The 728-nt window shown below is 37.0% G+C and overlaps 1 protein-coding gene across 1 annotated transcript in view; it reads left to right on the forward strand.

Annotated features, from left to right (window-relative positions):
- The window catches only part of LOC104157550 (anoctamin-3-like), a gene marked incomplete at both ends in the record, with an annotated part of 13,531 nt that extends 13,065 nt beyond the window's left edge, over positions 1-466 (forward strand). The window contains 1 exon segment of the mRNA XM_009694931.1: positions 314-466. Within this exon segment, the coding sequence (XP_009693233.1) occupies positions 314-466 (153 nt within the window).
- Between the last annotated feature and the right edge of the window lie 262 nt (positions 467-728).

Consider the following 728-nt stretch of genomic DNA (forward strand, 5'->3'; position numbering starts at 1 on the left):
GAAAGTAAGGATTAACAGAAGTTCATACCAATATATACCACACAATAATTTTAAGGTTATTGCACGGTTGAAAGAAATAGCTAGAATACGGGTTTTGTGAAACTATTTTATTTTGTTTTGTTCTAATTAATTTGAAATCCTGAGCAACTGATGCATATGAACTGCCTGTTCTTGTGACTTCTTTACTTACTCATCCTGCAAATACATGGACATTTCCAGGCTTTAGCAAATGCTCTGTTACATGCAGTTCGTGATGGCACTCTTCATCTTTATGGATGCCATATTTAGTGTATTTTTATTTTATCTTCTCCAGAGTGATGCCATGGCATCATCAGGACTCTTCTTCAAAGATGGCAAAAAGCGCATTGATTACATCTTGGTCTACAAAAAGTCAAGTCCACAGGTAGAAAAAAGAAGCACGTTTGAGAAGAATTTGAGAGCAGAGGGGTTGATGTTAGAACGAGAGGTGAGTCTTGTAGCTTATGTGGCATATATATACCTTTATTATACTATCATACTCTACTGAATTGATAAAAGTTTCCTGACAATCTTACAAGCCTTTCCAGTCAGACTGTTCCCACCACTTGTTTAATACTACTAAGTTAATAACAATTGTTTAATAGTGTGTGTTTAACATGTTTTGGGGACATGTGCTGGTACACACACACACACGTACCCTCCACACAGGTGTAGTGCAGTATAGAGGGAAAACTTCCAGCACCTTATGC

This window comes from Cariama cristata, unplaced genomic scaffold (assembly GCF_000690535.1).
Source record: "Cariama cristata isolate BGI_N322 unplaced genomic scaffold, ASM69053v1 scaffold39692, whole genome shotgun sequence".
Lineage (NCBI taxonomy): Eukaryota > Metazoa > Chordata > Aves > Cariamiformes > Cariamidae > Cariama > Cariama cristata.